The sequence below is a fragment of the Pempheris klunzingeri genome, chromosome 18, assembly GCF_042242105.1.
Source record: "Pempheris klunzingeri isolate RE-2024b chromosome 18, fPemKlu1.hap1, whole genome shotgun sequence".
NCBI classification, from domain to species: domain Eukaryota; kingdom Metazoa; phylum Chordata; class Actinopteri; order Acropomatiformes; family Pempheridae; genus Pempheris; species Pempheris klunzingeri.
This window is the reverse complement of record NC_092029.1, coordinates 10,198,678-10,215,951: the sequence shown is the minus strand read 5'-3', so window position 1 is coordinate 10,215,951 and position 17,274 is coordinate 10,198,678. Positions and strand designations below refer to the sequence as shown.

The 17,274-nt window shown below is 41.0% G+C and overlaps 2 protein-coding genes and 1 long non-coding RNA gene across 4 annotated transcripts; 2 read left to right on the top strand and 1 right to left on the bottom strand.

The window, feature by feature from the left end:
- Nucleotides 1-3,218: 3,218 nt before the first annotated feature.
- LOC139218197 (uncharacterized) lies at nucleotides 3,219-5,552 on the top strand. The gene is made up of 2 exons (XR_011585649.1): nucleotides 3,219-3,793; nucleotides 5,117-5,552. It is a non-coding gene; the product is annotated as an uncharacterized lncRNA (long non-coding RNA).
- Nucleotides 5,553-7,172: 1,620 nt separating this feature from the next.
- On the top strand, nucleotides 7,173-13,410 carry eif2b4 (eukaryotic translation initiation factor 2B, subunit 4 delta). Its single transcript, XM_070849284.1, has 13 exons — nucleotides 7,173-7,234; nucleotides 7,728-7,765; nucleotides 7,845-8,016; nucleotides 8,190-8,399; nucleotides 8,491-8,573; nucleotides 9,903-9,994; nucleotides 10,146-10,260; nucleotides 11,549-11,625; nucleotides 11,760-11,862; nucleotides 11,961-12,088; nucleotides 12,399-12,576; nucleotides 12,778-12,958; nucleotides 13,077-13,410. The coding sequence occupies exons 1-13, from the start codon at nucleotides 7,213-7,215 to the stop codon at nucleotides 13,274-13,276; spliced, it is 1,599 nt and encodes a 532-aa protein (XP_070705385.1). The 5' UTR covers nucleotides 7,173-7,212; the 3' UTR covers nucleotides 13,277-13,410.
- Nucleotides 13,411-13,800: 390 nt separating this feature from the next.
- atraid (all-trans retinoic acid-induced differentiation factor) lies at nucleotides 13,801-17,216 on the bottom strand. 2 transcript variants are annotated; one of them, XR_011585632.1, is made up of 8 exons: nucleotides 17,118-17,216; nucleotides 16,799-16,932; nucleotides 15,957-16,025; nucleotides 15,490-15,561; nucleotides 15,267-15,388; nucleotides 15,067-15,167; nucleotides 14,054-14,954; nucleotides 13,801-14,021 (listed from the first exon to the last, which is right to left on the bottom strand). XR_011585632.1 is itself a non-coding variant. In XM_070849286.1 (7 exons), exons 1-7 carry the CDS (start codon nucleotides 17,214-17,216, stop codon nucleotides 14,850-14,852), a joined length of 702 nt encoding a protein of 233 aa, XP_070705387.1. In that variant the 3' UTR covers nucleotides 13,801-14,849. The 2 variants fall into 2 exon arrangements, 1 of the variants encoding a protein (XP_070705387.1); XM_070849286.1 differs by having other exon boundaries at nucleotides 13,801-14,954.
- Between the last annotated feature and the right edge of the window lie 58 nt (nucleotides 17,217-17,274).

The following is a 17,274-nucleotide window of genomic DNA, read 5'->3' as shown; positions in this document are numbered from 1 at the left end:
ATTTGTTTTCACCGACCACCAGGCTTCCAAAATACCAATTTATTCAACTATATCTTAAGAGTTTTTTGTGTTGGGATGCATTTTCACATTGTTTTTTAGTGAAAACAATGAGGACCTGTGTGTTCGGTTGTAACCAAACATCTAAAGAGAGTTTCTTCATCAGAAGACCTGCACTGTATCATTAGATTAAGCGGTCCTTCATTCTAGTATCTAATGACATCAAAGCATCCGTCTAAATCCCTCTGTCCCCTCTGTGAATCACGGGAGCGAGTTGCCTTCACCTCTCCATCACCTGTTCTCTCTTTTAGCCTAAATGCCGGTAACCTTTGACCTTTCTGCTCCATTGCTTCACCACACGGGACCAGGCTCCCTGCAACAGCTGTGTCAACCTCAGCCCTGGCAACTGGTGTGCCCAGGGAAGGACAGAAAGTGGCATTAATGTCAGAGCACTTAATGAGTCAGCAACATGCTGCTGTCTTATTATCTTTGTTAGGACATAACCTCACTCTACATCATCTCAAAGTGCAGTTTTCAGTCATACTTTTACAGAACAATTTATAAAAAGCATCAAATCATCAAATGGATAATGCTTTGTAAAAGATATGATATTTAAATGAAATTTCAATGGATATTTAACGTTGACTCTCCACCTCCTGCAGAGAGTTGCCTCCATAGAACAGGGGGTTAATCTGCGAGGTTGTCCCATACTGTGCGTGTGCAGGCTCTGGTCTGATGTCAGCTGCCAGTTTATTTATACCAATAGAAATCCATGCTATCCACTGTTGAAGAAACTGCTCTGGAGTTAGTCGGCCTAACTCCTACCTGCTGTCCCGAGGGAAATTATTTCCTCCTGCCAAGAAAAGTGTGTTGTGACCTCCCCAGAAGCAGTGGGACATTGGCAATGGGGTAGATGAGTATGACAGAGGGGAACAAAGTGATTAGCAAACGGGGGCCCCTGTATGTGAACACAGGTTAAAAATAACCTCACTGACCCAATTTGTAGATAACATGCAACACAACCGCTGAGCTCCTGCGCTGTCTTCTTCCCATTTTGGCGTAATTGTTCTTAAAATTTCTAGATGCACTTGTAAGGGAGTGAAATCTTACATTTATAAGCATGTTTTGTAAATGTTTTATGGGAGTAGATGAACAAATGATCACCAGACTCATGATGGGAATTCAAATAAATTAAACAGAAGAGGGGTTGACAGGTGAAAAAAAAATCACAGTAAGACGAGATCTTTCGCATGATGCATGACACATGATGAAAGAGAAACAGATGATTAGATGAGAGACTTTGGCTGATCTGTTGGTTGGCAACCCCTCAGCCTATGAGCCAGTATGTGACAGCGATCAGCTGTCCCATTAAGAGGAACAGCAGGATTATGGTTTGTGTCTTAACCATTGTGTCCGGTGTGATGGCCCAAGAATTCACTCAACAACAAAAGTTATCTGATATTCCTAGCACCCAGATATATCTGGCAAGGCCTTGGCGCATAGCTGACATTAGTGGAAATGTTGCATTTGTGATACACCCTGGCTCGGGGCCATGGGAAATATCGAACAACTGTCGAATTTAGACAACATCCTGTGGTGGAGAAAAACGGGAGCTACAAAGATGCAACTGGGTGGCTATTTGTGGACAGCGAGTGCCTCGAAAATAGCGAGACTATTTGGTTTCAATATAAGCCCCCCTCTCTGAGCTCGAGCTTTCTGTGAATGAGGCCCGGGTTCCTATCACACCCAACCCCAGTGCTGATTTTAGAACACAGGTGTTGACCTTAGTGGAGCAGCTTGTGCTTGCAGCAGAGGAAAATGAACCCCCGAGCTCAAGCCTGTTTGCCTCTACAGTATTGGTCACTGTGTGGTCACACAGATGCTTCAAAACAGTCATATAAGGAACCACAGATTCTATAGGATTACTCAGAAAATAATACCAGCAAATACGATGAAAGAAATCTGATACTCACTGGCTAAATGGTTGGTTATTGCTGATGAGAAATTGTTGCAACCCTTTGATTAGTAGCTCACTCTTTTAACCCATAGATTTTTATACATTTTCAGCAGTTTATCTTGATTTTCCCCTCCCACACATGCAGCTTATATTACATTCAGTGCTGTTTTGTAAGTGTCATGGCGGCAGGATGGTCACCTTGTGGCCACGGGAGAATTTATAACTTGTTTTTATGATGCCACAAAAACACCCATATAACTTATTCACACTCCTCACATATCACTGGCTGTGCTTCATTAACAGAGGTTTACATTACAGGTTATCAAAGGATTCACCACATTTGGTTGACGGTGAAGCAGATTGATTTGTGACCACCTCGCTAAGGTAAACATCTCAACCCGTCATGTCATCACATAAAAATGACTTTTGTCAGTGGCGACTAAATGCTTTGAAAACAGCGGCCGTCACTTTTTCCTACACTGTAAATGATACAATGAAACTAAAGTACAGCGCAGAAACCAGACTGGGATGAAACTCAACCTTGGCTTCAGCTGTGACTCATGGCCGGCTGTAACTGCTGCTCGGACTGTACCCCCAAACCCAATAAAACACGCCCATTGTGCAGTTGCTTCCTTGTTTCTCTGTATCCTTCTCTTTCTCCCTTTTTCTTTTTTTTTCTTCAAAAAGGAGCCATTGACATTCAGTGTAAAATAGAGGCAGGGTGGGGTGGGGGCTGAACAGAGGAACGGCAGGGGTGTAGGGTGTCTCGAGCCCAGTGTGAACAGCTGAGAGGTGTGATTTCACAGGCTGGCTCCCCCCTGTCAGGGCCCTGATTGGGCCGGACAGGAGGCGCAGGAGAGGCCCGGGCTTCTAAAGGACACCAACAGGTGGGAGGCCGCTTTGGAGGGGGGTGCTCCTGGCGGGATAGAAAAGGCCGATCTGCAAGGCCTGTCGTGGGCACAATCCACCGGCCAGATACGGAGGAGGATGGTTGATCGTAGGGGAGCTGAGGTGAAGAGAGGAGAGGATCAGGACGAAGTTGGGGAATGGTTCTCAGGAAGCAGGGGGATAGTTTGAGATGAGTTTTGGCCTTAAAATGTGTGGAAAGGACAGCTTAAGGGACAAGGAGTAAGGCTGGTCTGAGAGTTAGGTCTTTTCTATGGTAACAGAGAGAGTTTTTAGTCATAGAGCCTCTTTTTAAATGTCTTCTTCAGTAGGTAGCTTTTCTTTTAATGAAAATGGACGAATAGGGAATACAGTGGTGAGGTTTCCTGTTGAGTCAAAAGTCTTCTTGATTCAGATTTTGCAGACTTTTAGTTCTTCTAGTTTCCTTGATTTGCAGCACTGTGTGAGTAAAATCAGGTGTCAAACCAGTTGGTAGATGTTTTCTGTAAGTTTTACGATAGAACACAGCACACCGTTGCAGGGCCTGACACCTCTGTCAGGTGAGGGGAAGCCTGAGGTGTGATACAGGAGAGAATCAGGAAATTTGGTGATTTGACATGCGTCTCTCAGAGGAGCCATCGCCGTCGGATCAAAGAAGAAGGGCTAGTCTTTCTAATGGCCATTTGCTTCGGAGCTGGTTGACTTAGCAGTGGTTAGATTTAGCAGGAAAGTCACCACTAGACAGTGTAGGAGAACCCAATGTGGCCTCCAGCTCAACTCCAGCTACTCTCCACAAGAAAAAAGACTTAGACTTAGACTTAGACTTCTTTATTTGATCCCCCATAGGGGGAAATTTTCTTGTTACAGCAGCAACAATATAAACAGGGAGAGTGAAAGAAACAAACAATAGAAAAGAAAAAGCCACAAGAGGAGACGCAACAAGGCTCAATGAAGGTGAGTAACAATTTAGATATTCAAGCTCAATTTTGTTTCAAATGTGCACCCTTTTAACATTAATTTTACTACTATTTCTGCGCTTGAAACTGTTTCATAAAGAGCATTTTTAAATCAAAATGATCTGGCATGGCATACACACACATTGTGACCTTTGTCTGCTGGAAGTCAGAGTTTGCTTCGTCCTCTAGAGTTATTTCAGCTCCAAGGAGTTCAGCATCATCACATTGGCATTAGCCATCAAATGGCTACACAAGCTGGTTTTGAACAATATTAATCTTAAATCTTTTAATATTTAAAAGTCAGGGGGAAAAAATGTAGTTGATAGTTTTCTTTTACTTTTGTAAGCTCCTACTGCTTTTTATTAGAAGACTAAAGCTGCATTTTCAGCACAGATGAAACTTGAAATTTCCCCCTCAATCAAACAAACTTTTAATTTTCTTTTAAAGTCTGTGGCGCAGATGATCTCCAGCCCCATCCTCTTTAGCTCGCTCTGTCACAGTTAACCATTGTTAAGCTGGTTGCTCCTGCTACTCTGCAACTGTGACTATGAAAGGGTGCTTTGTGTGCGAGCAGCGGTGAATCCAGTTGTTGCCCCTTGTGAGTACATGCTTCCTTATATCCCCATATTAATACACCACTTATGGAATGTAAGGAAGTGTGTGGTTTCGAGGGGACTTGAGCACCAACCACGCCGGGAAGAGGAGACCTTAATGATTTTATTCTTTATTTAGCAGTTATAAAAGAGGGAACTTTGTTCGGCACAATTGTCTGAGGGTGCCTTTGTGTGTTTTATGGGATGGGAGGGGGATGTCAGGGTTCATGAGCATGTATGTTTGTGCGTGCGTGTGTGTATGTATGTGTGTGTGTGTGTGTGTGTGTGTGTGTGGCAGGACAACAGGTGAAAGGCCTGTTCCCTCTCCTTCAGCTCAGGCACGTGTGCAGTTAGCATTACTCTCAGGGCCGCTGATAGGGTCTCAGGGACTTCTTGAAAAATTCCTGCCCTGCCCCAACGGCTGACAGTCAAGGAGGATTGACAGACCACAGCTGTCACCCATTATAGCAACCGCAGGACTCTCAAAAAAGGAAGAGCGGAGGGAGGGCAGAGATGTGGAGCTGTCACTGAGGGTGAAGGTTCACTCCTGTAGGCTGGGTTTGGAAGGAAATAGGGCGATGTCACCGGCTGTCAGGGTTCCCAAACCTCTAAATAGGAACTATCTGCTTGGTAACATGGAGACACTTGTCTCTATGTTGTAACTATGCCGGATATGTTTGTATCTGACTCACTGATGATATTCTTTTTCTCTCTCTCTGTTTCATCAGGTAAGATTGAAGAGGACATGACGGCCTGACTGCTTGCAGATGATGCCCACCTTCTATTTCTGCTCTGTCTCCTCTACTATTTCCTCCTTTTTCGACGTCCTCTACCCCTGTTACCCTCTCTCTCCCTGCTCTCCCTCTCTCTCTCTCGCTCTGGCTCTTGCAGCTGAAGCAACACGCCTTGCTGTGGCTGGTCAAACGGAACCAAGTCAGGTGTTTCTGTGAGGTTTGGTCCCCTTCAACCAGCTACTGCGTCGTGAATTCAGTCAGCAGACACCAGCGTGGAATCAAAGACACAGTGGCGTTGTGGTGTATGCTGCATATTTTGGAGGTGGTAGATAGAAAGATTGTGATAGATGATTTCTCTTCTTTATTAGTTTGGTGTTGGGTGTTTTCTGTACGCATGTTTGAAAAAGCAAATAAAAGATTGCTGACCACACACAGCGGTGAATTAAAGTTTCTTATAATTGTCTAAAATTTCAAAGAAGAGTCAGATGTTCTTACACAAGCCCATTTCAAACTGGGTGAGCCAGAGGTTTTTCCTTCTTTCAGATTAATTATAGAATGGTTAAAAATATATAACTGGCCTGATTGCATACATGTATTAAACAGAGATTTTTCCATCCTGAAGATTATTTTGTGAGAAGCTGCATTCTTTGTCATATGTCCTTCAGTCTGTTCAAATACATAACACAAAAATAAATAAGACAAAAATGTTATTTACTTTGGCTTCCTTATCACCATACATGTATAAATAACACTCAAGATTTCTGTTCTCCTAAAGCAAATATTTCATCCTCTTTATCTATTTGTTTAATCACCTGTTTATTTATTTTACATCAGGGTGACAAGATTTGTCTAAGGTCAAACTACATAGCAGTTCAGAGTCTGGACACCCTGAGTCTTGGTCAGAGGATTCAGAACTATTGACAGCATCCCTGATACCTACAATATATGATAGTAATCATTATGTTCTGCAGTTCTGCAGTTTTGATAATAATGTTTCATCTATCTAATGTAATTCTATCAGAATTAGAATCATGTTTATTGCCAAATAGGTTTTCACATTTGCCTTGGTGTGCTTTTGCAACAATAAGCATAAACATAAGTAGCAAATATAGCAATATATAGCAAAATGTATAGAAACAGAAAATATAAAGAAAGATAAAGCAAGTACTGATAAAGCTAAGCAGTATAAATGTATAATAGAAACTGACAATATATAAAATATTGTGAGATGAAATGAAAGAGCTGTACAGTTTTGTTTTCTGTACGAGGGAATGTGCAAAGGTTCATGATATAAGGTAGAATATTGAATACTGCAGCCCGTAGGTGTGTGTGTGTGAGCGTGAACGGTTGTTCATCTTTATGTGTCGGCCATGTGATTGACAGGCAAACAGTCCAGGGTGTACCCCCCCTTTCACCCAGTGTCAGCTGGGATTGGCAACCCTTAAGGATAAGCGGTATAGATAATGAATGGATGGATTGAATACTGCAATGTGCAAAATAGTAACCAAAAGATGTGCACCTGAAGACCAACAAGACTGTATGGAGGTCACAGTATAAAGAAACTGCCTGTTACTATTTCACACCCATCGCCATTAGCCTTCCACATGTTGACACATTATTAAGAGAGATGCAAACATGTCAGCCAATCCTAATGATGTACATAAAAAGAGTCTTTGAAGTAGGTTACGCTTCCATTTGTTACTCGTTCGGTGCAATATATTGCATGCTGTTACATTAGGCACATTTTCAAAATGTAATCTTAACAGAGAATTAATGACGGCATATTTAGTATGGACCCTGAAAATATCATAAAATGATGCAGAAAAAACATGCAGAGATCCTCTGTAGATATGGATAAAAGTTCAAGGTATTGCTATAAAATTGGGACAAACAAACAAAGGTTTTATAAGAAACAACGGTATGTAAGAAAAATAAATGATGACAAGCTAATTAAATCCTATCTACTTTTAACAGAACATCAATAGAATATAGAGCGGTGGCAACACCACGTCTCTCCACAAGGGGGCGATGTACATTTCCCGGGGTGGTGGTTTGTGCAGCAGCAGAGGAAGTGAAGCAGCATCGTAAACATGGCTGACAGTGGACAGACAGGTGAGTGCGGGAGTGTGTGACAGCTGGACTTTATCACTGTTTTCAGGAAATTTTAATGACTTTGCTTTGGGCGCAGCGACAGAATCGTTTGCGCTTTTATTTCGTGTTTTGTGGACTTTGAGTTTGGCTTGTAGCAGAGTTAATTTCCTCATGCTAGTGCTGCTAACGTTAGCATTGCGAGCAAGTCAACGGTACCATAGCGCTGTACTGTAGTAGTTTAACGGCAGACATCATGATGTTATTGCATCATCTTTTCGAGGAGCTTTTTAGATTAAAAGAACAACTTAAAATGGCTGTTTTAAGCTGTCTCTTTGTTGGGCAGAAGATGGTGGACAACCAGCTCTGACACTGGTGTCGTTAGCATGGTGCAAACCTATGAAGTCACATAGCCTAACAGCTAACAGCATCCCCAATAAAGGCTGGTCCTGTTATTACTGTGTAAGTGTGCCATAAACTGATGTACTCATATAATCATCCTCTGGGTGTTTTACAGATGAAGTTGTCAAGACCGAGGAAATTCAACGAGCAAAGGTTAGCATGTTCTTGACATAAGTCACAGTCTCACATAAAGCTACGTGTTTGGCTTAATTGTAATGTTTTTCTTTGACAGGATGAAGGCAAAGAGCTGACCAAAGAGGACAAACAGCGGCTGAGGAAAGAGAAGAAACAGCAGAAGAAAAACAAAGAGAAAAAAGATGAGAAGGCTTCTCAGGAAAGCGAAAAAGAAAAGAAGCCTGTCAGCTCAGGTTCCCAGCCCCCAACCCAACCCACAACACAGAAAGGTGCATTTTATGTGGACAGCACAATATGGACATTAGGCACATTTGTATTAGTTTGTGTCTTTGTGTCATTAATTTCTAGTAGCAGATAGTTACATCTGTGATTTTTCTAACTGTAATCCATGACTATAATTGATCTTTACCCTGACCCCTCTAACTATCTGTGTCTCCCCCAGCTCCTTCAGCAGTGCCTCCTCCGGTTCCTGTGCCTGCCTCAGAAAATCCTGCTCTGGCAGACAAGCCAGCTAAGAGTAAAGCAGAGTTGAAAGCTGAGAGAAGAGCTCGGCAAGATGCCGAGAGGGCCTCCAAACAGGGCAAGAAGGGAGAGGTGGGACAGCAGCCCGCCACGGGCAAACCTAAAGCACCGCCTAGTGAGCTGCAGCCAGGTACTGTAATAGACTGAGGGTCAGCATAAGTCATCATACAGTCTGAAATTTTACACAGTGGAAGACCGTCTCCCTTTTTATGTGTTTCCAGTGGTGAAGAGGCTTCCAGAACATGTCCAGGTGGACAACCCAGAGGTTTTAAAGAAACTGGCAAAGAAATTGGAAAGACAACAGGTTAGCTACTTTATGTCTCCAAAAACCTTGAACCGTGAAAGCATGCTTTGTATGATGCATGATTCAGGACAGCTTGCCGTCACATGACGAGTGTTGTGAGTGTGTTAAATCTTGAGCACAAGTACTAAATTTCCTGTAAACACATTGAAATGAGGAAATGTAAGTAATGAAAAACTGATCAGATTGATCAATGAAAATTGTGTGATCAATGTCTAAAGCTTATAAGGAATTGTCTGGATCTTGGTTGTTATTAATCGGGCATTTACTGCCAATATTATATATAATGTCTTTTAATATATAGTAAATAGGATAACTGGTCCACCTTTTTAATACTCCTGCTTGTAAGAAATCACAAAGGCTGTTGACAGTTTGTTAGAGAGAGGCCAAGGAATTACATTTGTCAGAGAAAACGCTAAATCTTGTATGTTGTGGCCTACACTATCAAAGGTATCTTGACATCTTGGAGGAACACTGAAAGAAAAATGTTTGAAATATATTATGATCTCAGCTACAGGAGCCTAATTAACGTGATCAGGAAGATTAATGCCATTGTCACTCACATTTGGTCATTTACAGTAAAAGTGAACGTCAACTTAAAATTTGTCTTGTAGGTATGTACAACAAGGACAGTCCTCAAACTCAATTTTAAAACACAGTGGTGAAAACTGACAGCGTGTTTATCATGAAGTGTGATTCAGTGTAACCTCACACAGCCATGAGTCAGAACTGCATGTGACTGTACCTAACATTTCTTTCAGACACCAGGGTACAATGCCGCTACAAAGGTCAAGGTCTGACTTCCTTAAATGTGTGCCATTGACATTTGTCTAATTTTGTTTTGTTTGCTAACCTGTACTCGTTATTGTGCTCCAACACCACACATTCTATGAAAATGTATTGTTTGGTCCATTGAGTGAGAGGTGGTACTGTACGTCGATGGGATGGGATTGTTGGAAACTTGTTTTTTCGTTCTTTGTGTTTACCTACAACACTGAGCTGTTTGCTGTGCAGGTTTATGGTTGTACTCCGTGCTACTCTGTTTACCCCTGGAGAGTATTTGGTAACAAAATCACACCTATTAAGTTACACATGAACAAGTCTGGGTGATATTTATTTTAGAGGAGTCTTTCAATAGTAATATAGGAATTTGGCTCTAAAGTAACCTTGTTTCTCCTCGTCGCCCATTGAATTTTACTTAAAGACTTTACCTGCAGCCATTTATTGAATTGTCTATAGGTTGTGTTGTGACTGTGTGTTTACCTTGTGATCTCAGTTTTAGTTTCAGTTTTGGGGACTGATGGCAGTTGACTCTAATCTGTTTCATTTCAGATCCCACTGCGGTCAGACTACGGCTACAAAGTCAGCCTGTTTTCTCATCTCCACCAGTACAGTCGCAAAGCCCCTCTAACACAGCAACTTGGGTAAAGTGACAATATACCATATAGTGCAATACATCGTCCAGTTGCATTGTCTTAGAAGAGTTTGATTGATGTAGTGGCAATAATTTGTCTTAATCCCTTAAAGTGACTTTATATCTCACTGGTTGTTATTGACTGTTTTTGTGTGCTGCAGCATTCCCTCTACGGTGATCCATCCTGCTATTGTTCGACTGGGTCTCCAGTATTCACAGGGCATTGTGGCAGGTTCCAATGCTCGCTCTGTCGCCCTGCTGCATGCCTTCAAACAGGTGCAGTACACAGACAACGGGCTATTCAGTCTGAGTGCTTTATACTATACACTTAGTACTGGAGAGGGATGACAATGGGACGCATTGTCATCCCTCTCCAGTACTTAGACCAACCGCAACGAAAAAAGCAAAGTTTAATTTAATTCTGTTGGTGATCAAGTACAATAAAAGTGTGAGATGTAACCAGATATTGGACACACTTCTCATAGACTTATATGTTGTTACAGTGTTACTATTTGAAAAAATAGTTACCTCAAGCACATGACTACAGAAACTGAACATTACTACTCATTAACTAAACAAGAAGACAAGCTTTTCAAGTGATTTGACAACTGCCTTATTGGTCAAAGCCATGTTCACAAAATGCTTCCTGCTCAACAGAAACAACACATTCTTTTTCCCATTAGATGTTGTCATGCACACATGTACACAGGAAGTTATTTGAATAAAATCAATACATATAATGGAACCAGTACGAAAATATCACATCAACAACCTTGTCTTGATACACATGCTCAGTTTAAACTGAGGATGGGTTGTATCTAAACTGTAATAATAATTGGTGGGTTTACTGAGCAATTAATTATGTTCTTCTTGGTTTTTTTTTTATTATTAATAGTACTCCTTGGTTTTTTGCCACCTGACAACCTCAACGTCACTCAGTGTAGAAACTTCATTCATTTGTATTTGTTTGAATCTTTCATACTTTCCAAAGTATTTATAGCTTTTCTGGAATTTTCTAATTATTGGGCAAAATGTTTAAAGTTAGAGTGGGTGACATTACATGCAGAGTGTAGTTAAAATCTTCACCTAGTATCAGCAGGCTTCATGTGTGCTGAAGGCATTCAAAATAGACTTCAGCTGATGGTTTACCCTTATTCCAACTAAGACACTTGAATGACATCCGAACTCCTTCTCCGTACACTTCAGCTCATTAAAGTCCCTCCACTATCATTTTCAATTCGACACTTTCTATTGCTGACACAATATTTTGCACCCTTTATCCCTTTCCTATTATTACAGTTCTCCATACTCCTTCAGCTTCTCCTTCATACAAAGTTAAGCCAGCAGTGCTGTTCAGCTCCTAAATATGAAGCAATACAGTCCAGCTTCCAACTTATTTCCTGGCTGTCCATCCATCAATGCAGCTCAGCATCAGCTTTTCAGGCAGCTAGCAATCCCACCCCATTTCCTCAGAAAAGGCATTTCCTAGTGTGAGGTTGACACAGTTCTTATTGCGGGTAGATTCAGAGTAAACAAACTCAAAGCAACGTGTTTCCCCCCCCAGGTAATAAGGGACTATACCACCCCCCCAAACGAGGAGCTTTCTAGAGACTTGGTCAACAAGCTGAAACCTTATATCAGGTACAAAAAATGGATCTAATGTTTGTTGTGTGTTAGTTCAGATTCTCTTAATTTGTCACTTTATATAAGAAATATGCAGCCAGATTTGGGAGTTAAACACAAACTGATTCCTTTTTGTCTTGTTTTTCTTGCAGTTTTTTGAATCAATGTCGCCCCCTGTCAGCCAGCATGGGTAATGCAATCAAATACATCAAGAAAGAGATCTCCAATATTCCAAGTCAATGCAAAGAAGAAGAGGTTAGCGGCACACTTGTATAGGTCAAAATTATCATGAATAAACATCTCTTGAGCTTAACATGTTATCCCCCCCCCATTCATGTATTTTCTCTGTTTAGGCAAAGGACAAACTGCTGAGCTGTATCGAATGCTACATTAATGAGAAGATCACCCTCGCTGCTAAAGCTATTGCCAAGTCCTCCATAGAAAAGATCAGTGATGGAGATGTCATTCTAGTTTATGGATGGTAAGCCACTTAATGTTGACAAGCAAGGAAATAATTCATGTTTATTCTGTGTGTAATTGAGCGTTTTTAGTTTCTAGCTGTTGAGTCTGCAGTTCCCTGTTACTAAGCATTGCGTAATTGTTTGTCATGCAGAATAAAAGCAACGCTTATGTATCCAGATCTAAGATCCAATTCTTCAACCACTCATCACTTTCTCTTCCCATTTCTTGTCCCGCCCCTTAAACTCCCTCAACCTCCCCCCACACACACATTCTCTACTAATACAACCACCTCTCATTTTCATCTCTACTTTCCGCTTCCCTCTGCTCAGCTCGTCACTGGTCAACCACATCCTGTGCGAGGCCTTTGAGAAGGGCAGGAAGTTCCGTGTGATCGTGGTGGACAGCAGGCCTCGTCTGGAGGGCCGGGAGGCCCTGCGGCGTCTGGTCCAGAGGGGCATCAGCTGCACCTACGTCCTCATCTCGGCTGTCTCCTACATCCTTCCAGAGGTAATTACAAAACAGTTGCAAAGTAGAGCCTGACCAGGTCAAGCAAAGCATTAATATTTACTTAAGGAGCAGCCAAAGGTTGTTGTTGTTTTTTAAAGCACATAAAATTTCTTTTACTGTATGTTTATTTGTGTATATGTGTGTGTGTGTGTGTGTGTGTGTGGACGTGCCATAATAATGTCTTGAACTCTGACCTCAAAGGTATCGAAGGTGTTCCTTGGTGCTCACGCTCTGCTGGCCAACGGTTACGTCATGTCTCGCGTGGGGACGTCACAGATAGCTCTGGTGGCCAAAGCCTTTAACGTGCCTGTGCTGGTGTGTTGTGAGACTTACAAGTTTTGTGAGAGGGTGCAGACAGATTCCTTCGTGTCCAATGAACTAGGTACGGGAAAAAAAACCAGACAGAAATGTTAAAGTGTACGTATGTATTCATTAAAATTCTTTCCTCACATTAGATAAACTCTGATTCTGTCATCTTTATCTTCCTCCGTCCTTTCCAGATGACCCCGATGACCTCATTGTGACTCGTAAAGGAAGGACCCAGCTAGAGCACTGGCAGAAAGTGCCGTCACTCGGGCTGCTGAACCTGGTGTACGACGTGACGCCGCCTGATTTTGTGGATCTAGTCATCACAGACCTGGGGATGATCCCGTGCACCTCGGTCCCTGTGGTGCTGCGAGTCAAGAACGTGGACCAGTGAACGACCTCCTGCTCACGTCGTCTAGAGGCTATTGCTATGTGCCCTGATCCAGGAGTTGTGTGCTCCAGTGCTTGCGCACAACACAAAATATCGTGCTTTTAGCATGCAATAAATATATATCTGAAATGGAATAAGCTTTTTTAAACAAAGTCCATGTGTGTTTTTATGGAAGGATCAGATAATTGGAGAAATTCATGACCCTGGGCAGATTGACTGAGGAGGGCAGTTCTGCCTTTTCTAATATTGGTTATAGGCAAGATGTTAGAAGATCCATGTTATGAACTGTTTGGTTTTTTTTAACAACAAAAGATTTAATTGCTAGTATTTAGAGCAGAGCAATCCCACTGGGGTTCACAACACATTCCCACATTCAACCACAGTCTGAAACTACTTAGAAATGGTTCCCTAATAAGAATTACAGCTGCAGTATCTTAGAGGACTTTTAGGGCTCACACAAACTCTTCACATTAGGTTTTAATGACCTGAACACTCGAACAGGATAGAGACGACTAAAGACATGAACAAAGTAGTAAAATATTTTTATGGCAAAGGAAGTCAGATTCTTTATTATGTCATTGTCAACAAGTGATCCTCATGTGCTTCAGATTTCTTATTGGCACAGATGTTGATGTTTAAAGGAAAAAGGAGAAAACAAAACATGGAAAAAGCAACATTTTATCCACAGATACAGTTTATTTCTCCTCTACAGAGGTCATTTATTAGTTAATGTCAAATCTCATATTCACTCAGTTGATTTGGCCGTTTATTTATTGTAACACACTGGGACCACTTGTGCTTGTACATACATGATGTCACAGTGGCAACTCAAGCAAAACAATTAAATGTATTGTCTTAGTATTTCATTAAAACACTGAATCTCATTTGGAAGAAGCATCAAAACTACTCAAGCATCCACATCGAGATATTTTCCTGTTTATGTCATGTGACTGATGAACAAAGGATATAGGGAGTGCAGTTTAACAGTAAACATGTTTGTTTCATCTTGGAGGTAAAAACTTGTGGTAAAAAAAAGAGGTGATAACTAAATAACATACTTTAGTCAGTATCTCATCATATCTTCTATCATCTATCATCTCATATATCACTTCTAAAGGCTCAGTTGAACTTGAAATTTTAAATGAATAATTTAATGATCTTGGTTTTTGCTCTGAGTAAAATACATATTCAGCATTCAGTAAACAATTAGCCAAACGCACTTCAGCACATCTTTGGCACAGTTAACAGCAAGCAAATCAACACAATCTCTTCTTGTGTCTAATATCTTGTGCCAGTTAATGACATTTTCTAATTAAAGTGTTAAAAGTGGTCTTATTGCCAAAAACTATGAACAGTGTGTTCAAATAAAGTTTCTCTCTAAAATTGCACTGATAATGCCAGTCTTAAAAATGTCCCTGGATAAAATGAAGCTGCCCCTCAAAAGCTGTAAAATGACATAAAATAATGTTTTAAAAAAAAGGAAGCCTGAGGTCACCTCAGACTGTGAGTCAGCATTTACCCTTTCAGAACAGTCAGTTTCAGCTCAGTGCATCATTGCAGATAAAGCAGCTCAGCCTCAGAGTGACTTGGCCTTACGTCTCTGGGTGACCCACAGCAGGAGGGAGATCACAACTGTAGATGCTCCAAGAGGCCCAAACACCTGGACAGCTGGGAACTGCCCCTATTGGCGAAGAAAATAAGTGCATAACTTTAAATAATGAAAAGACTCAAGTCCGCCAGTATTAAACTTAGTCATGAAGTGCACCGCAATGTGAATTATGTGCAGAACTGACCTCACGAAGACACTTATATCCATGATAATTGTCGGCACAGTTGCACTCAAAGAGGCCGGGGCCATAGGGGGCACAGAGGGAGTTCTCTGGGCAGTTAATGGCTGAGGATTGTCAATAATGACAAGAACAGATGCCATGAGTTACAAGAAGGCTACTGTGGTTTTATTCGTCTCAATGGAAGATCATCAGAGGGAACTTACACAGCTGTCCAGTCTGGTTGCACATATCTTTCTGGCCTTCACAAAGACGGTTTCCCACTTTGATCTCCACCTTTTCCCAAGAAGTGTTACCGCCTGGACAGAATATGTCTTGTGGCAAAATCCTAAAATAGATATACAAACATGAGAGTTACAAAGAAATAAATCTTCACCCTGTGGTGCTGCTGTCATAGTTTAAGCTCAGTTTTAGTAACAGAATACTCACATGTAGTGCAAATCAATAAATCCTTGAAATGCCGTGTCACTGATGTTGACAATAGGATTGAGTGAGAGGTCTCTGCAAAGCAAGAATTCATGAAGTTAAAAACTTTCAGAAGGGGAAAGACAAATATTTCCACATGGATGAAAAAGACAAGGTCATACGTTCTTTAGACCAGAAGTGATCTAATGATATACTTTTCTGAGATTAATTTGCTTTAGGTCTGTTTCTTATTAGAGTAGTTGACGAGTTTTGATCCTTGCCAGTAAGATGTACATTTTTTTATTTGCTGCTAGAAATAAAAACTTTCTTAAACCCTTGTTAACTAAGAAAGGTCTTATGAACACCAAGATCAAAGACACATCTTCTTTGCCTTAAAAATAACCTCAAAGGGTAACTGATGAGGGGTGTTCTGCCATTTTATCTGCACACTGTACTGTATGTCGTGTACAAAGGTATGAAAGTGCACACACATCATTAATGCTGATGATGCTCCCTGAAGATCCTCCACTTGAGTCAGTGAACAATTGGACAGATCCAGCCTGACACAAAGGAAAAGACGTGGAAACATTAATGTAACAAATAGAACGTTATGTTATGTTAGAAGTTGCAGACTCATTCATCTTGTAATAGATAGATATTCCTTTATTTATCCCACAATGGGGAAATTGGTATTTAACAGGGACAAAGGCTACATCATTAGCATTAGCAGCCTAGAATACACAGTAGGAGGGTGTGACTATATACAAGTTCATAACAAAGCAGAACACAATCTGTCTTACTATCAGTGCTCCTTTCAAAATTTCTTTGAGAGGGAATGAGGATCCTAATTGAGACCGAAAAGACCAAAAAGACCAAAGGTATTCAGACATGAGATAAGTTCTTTATTTATTGTAATAAATAAAATGATTTAATATATAAAATAATAAAATTATTTAAGCTACACCCCCTAATTATTGTATAAACGAAGATAAACAAATAAGACATGATAAACAAAAATTACAGAAATTACAAAAAGTACAGCAAAGGATATATAAAGACAGATAATATTACATGAAAATACATGAATCAATTCTGAAATGAATAATTACTAAAAACTGTACTTGTATTTACTTATTATGCCTAAAATCGTATTTATTTTTAACATTTAATTAATTAGTTATTTATCTATTTCTTTATCCATAGTGTTTTGTAGACAATTTTGTTACCTTGCACCACACCTTGTTATCCACAGGCCACTTAAAACTTATAAATGTGATAGTAAATACACTTTCTATATTTCTGATTGACCCTGAAGGCAACACCACAGTCCTACCCGATGATGCGTTCAGGGTCGCTGGTGTTGTCTCCTCTCAAGCAGCAGCGGCTGTCTATCCGACCCGCGGATGAGGAGCAGAAGCGGCCCACGGCGGAGCCATTCTGGACTGTACCGCTGCAGAGCTCACATACCTGCGATGACAAGTGATTACCAGTGAAAAACATCGTATAAACAACAGGACTCTCAGTCATCTTCGCTGCCACAGACAGCTGCTGCACCAAAACAAGCTGTTTTTCATTTACATGTGGACACGAGGTGACATTTACCCTCTCTGGTAAACACCACAGCTGTTGCTTTGCCAAACACCAGGTCTTACCTGCAGCTCGGTCAGTTGATAACTTCCGAAAATGCACAAATTAAAGATGAAAATAAGCACTACAGGTTTTCGCTGGCAGCACCCAGCTTTCATTTTCATCGGCTGGAGTCATATGATCCTACTGTATAGGACATGTGACAGGAAGCAGTTCCAACAC

Coding starts and splice junctions, on each gene's coding strand:
- atraid (XM_070849286.1), bottom strand. CDS start 17,216: ATGAAAATGAAAGCTGGGTGCTGCCAGCGAAAACCTGTAGTGCTTATT. Junction 15,389..15,489: donor TTTATTGATTTGCACTACAT/GTGAGTATTCTG, acceptor TATCTATTTTAG/GATTTTGCCACAAGACATAT. Junction 15,168..15,266: donor CAACCAGACTGGACAGCTGT/GTAAGTTCCCTC, acceptor GACAATCCTCAG/CCATTAACTGCCCAGAGAAC.
- eif2b4 (XM_070849284.1), top strand. CDS start 7,213: ATGGCTGACAGTGGACAGACAG. Junction 8,400..8,490: donor GCCTAGTGAGCTGCAGCCAG/GTACTGTAATAG, acceptor ATGTGTTTCCAG/TGGTGAAGAGGCTTCCAGAA. Junction 8,574..9,902: donor AGAAATTGGAAAGACAACAG/GTTAGCTACTTT, acceptor GTTTCATTTCAG/ATCCCACTGCGGTCAGACTA.